Source organism: Corvus brachyrhynchos, unplaced genomic scaffold (assembly GCF_000691975.1).
Source record: "Corvus brachyrhynchos isolate BGI_N302 unplaced genomic scaffold, ASM69197v1 scaffold150, whole genome shotgun sequence".
Taxonomy (NCBI): Eukaryota; Metazoa; Chordata; class Aves; order Passeriformes; family Corvidae; genus Corvus; species Corvus brachyrhynchos.
Window position 1 is genome coordinate 2,397,362 of NW_008236162.1, and position 727 is coordinate 2,398,088.

The following is a 727-nucleotide window of genomic DNA, read 5'->3' on the forward strand; positions in this document are numbered from 1 at the left end:
GGGACCCGCCAGAAATGCCACGGCTCGGGAAATCCCGGGTGTTTCCAGCCGGGAGCTCGGTCCCGCTCCCAAACCACCCGCGGGGAGGGGGATTTTGGGGCACACATCCCCACATCGCATCCCCAGCCTGTCCCAGCCCTGCTCCTGAGCACAGGGGATGTGTCCCGAGGGTTGTCCCTGTTAATCCCAGCTCCATCCCGATCCAGAGGTGGTCCCGCTCACCCCGTGCACGTTCAGCCTCCGCGCATCGCCTTTCAAAACCACCTGAAGGAGAGAAGGAGGGGAGGATTTAACTGCAGGAAGGATCTCGCCCCGGGAGGAGCTGAAGGGAGCCGTGCGCGGGCGGGTTGAGCCCGGGGGGTTCCGGGCAGGGTGTCCCGTCCCAGCGCTTTGGAACGCGCAGCCCCGGTCCCCGCTGTGTCCCCGCTCATCCCAAACCCCGCCCGGCTGGTGCGGGAACATCCCCCGCGTTACCTCCTTGTACCCGAAGCGCTCGCTCTGCGCCTGCTGCCGCAGCTTGCTGGGGACAGGGAGAGAAAGGCACTGTGTGTTTTGCAGCCAAAAATGCTCGGGAGGCACCTGAAATCACGGGGAACGCGCCCCTCCCGCCCGGGATTCGGGATCAGCGGCTCCGTTTGTGCAGGAGCAGCCCGAGCTGGCCCCGGGAATGGGCAGTGGGGGCGATAAGGGCGGCGGGGGCGATTGTTTGCCTTCGCAAGTCGTGCGC

The 727-nt window shown here is 66.6% G+C and overlaps 1 protein-coding gene across 1 annotated transcript in view; it reads right to left on the reverse strand.

Annotated features, from left to right (window-relative positions):
• Nucleotides 1-6: 6 nt before the first annotated feature.
• RNF122 (ring finger protein 122) overlaps nucleotides 7-727 on the reverse strand; it is a 1,697-nt gene continuing 976 nt past the window's right edge. Inside the window, exons 2-3 of the mRNA XM_017731955.1 lie at nucleotides 475-520; nucleotides 7-264 (exon numbers count right to left, since the gene is read on the reverse strand). Coding sequence (XP_017587444.1) covers nucleotides 181-264; nucleotides 475-520 — 130 coding nt within the window. The 3' untranslated portion in view covers nucleotides 7-180. The remainder of the gene's footprint in view (nucleotides 265-474; nucleotides 521-727) is intronic.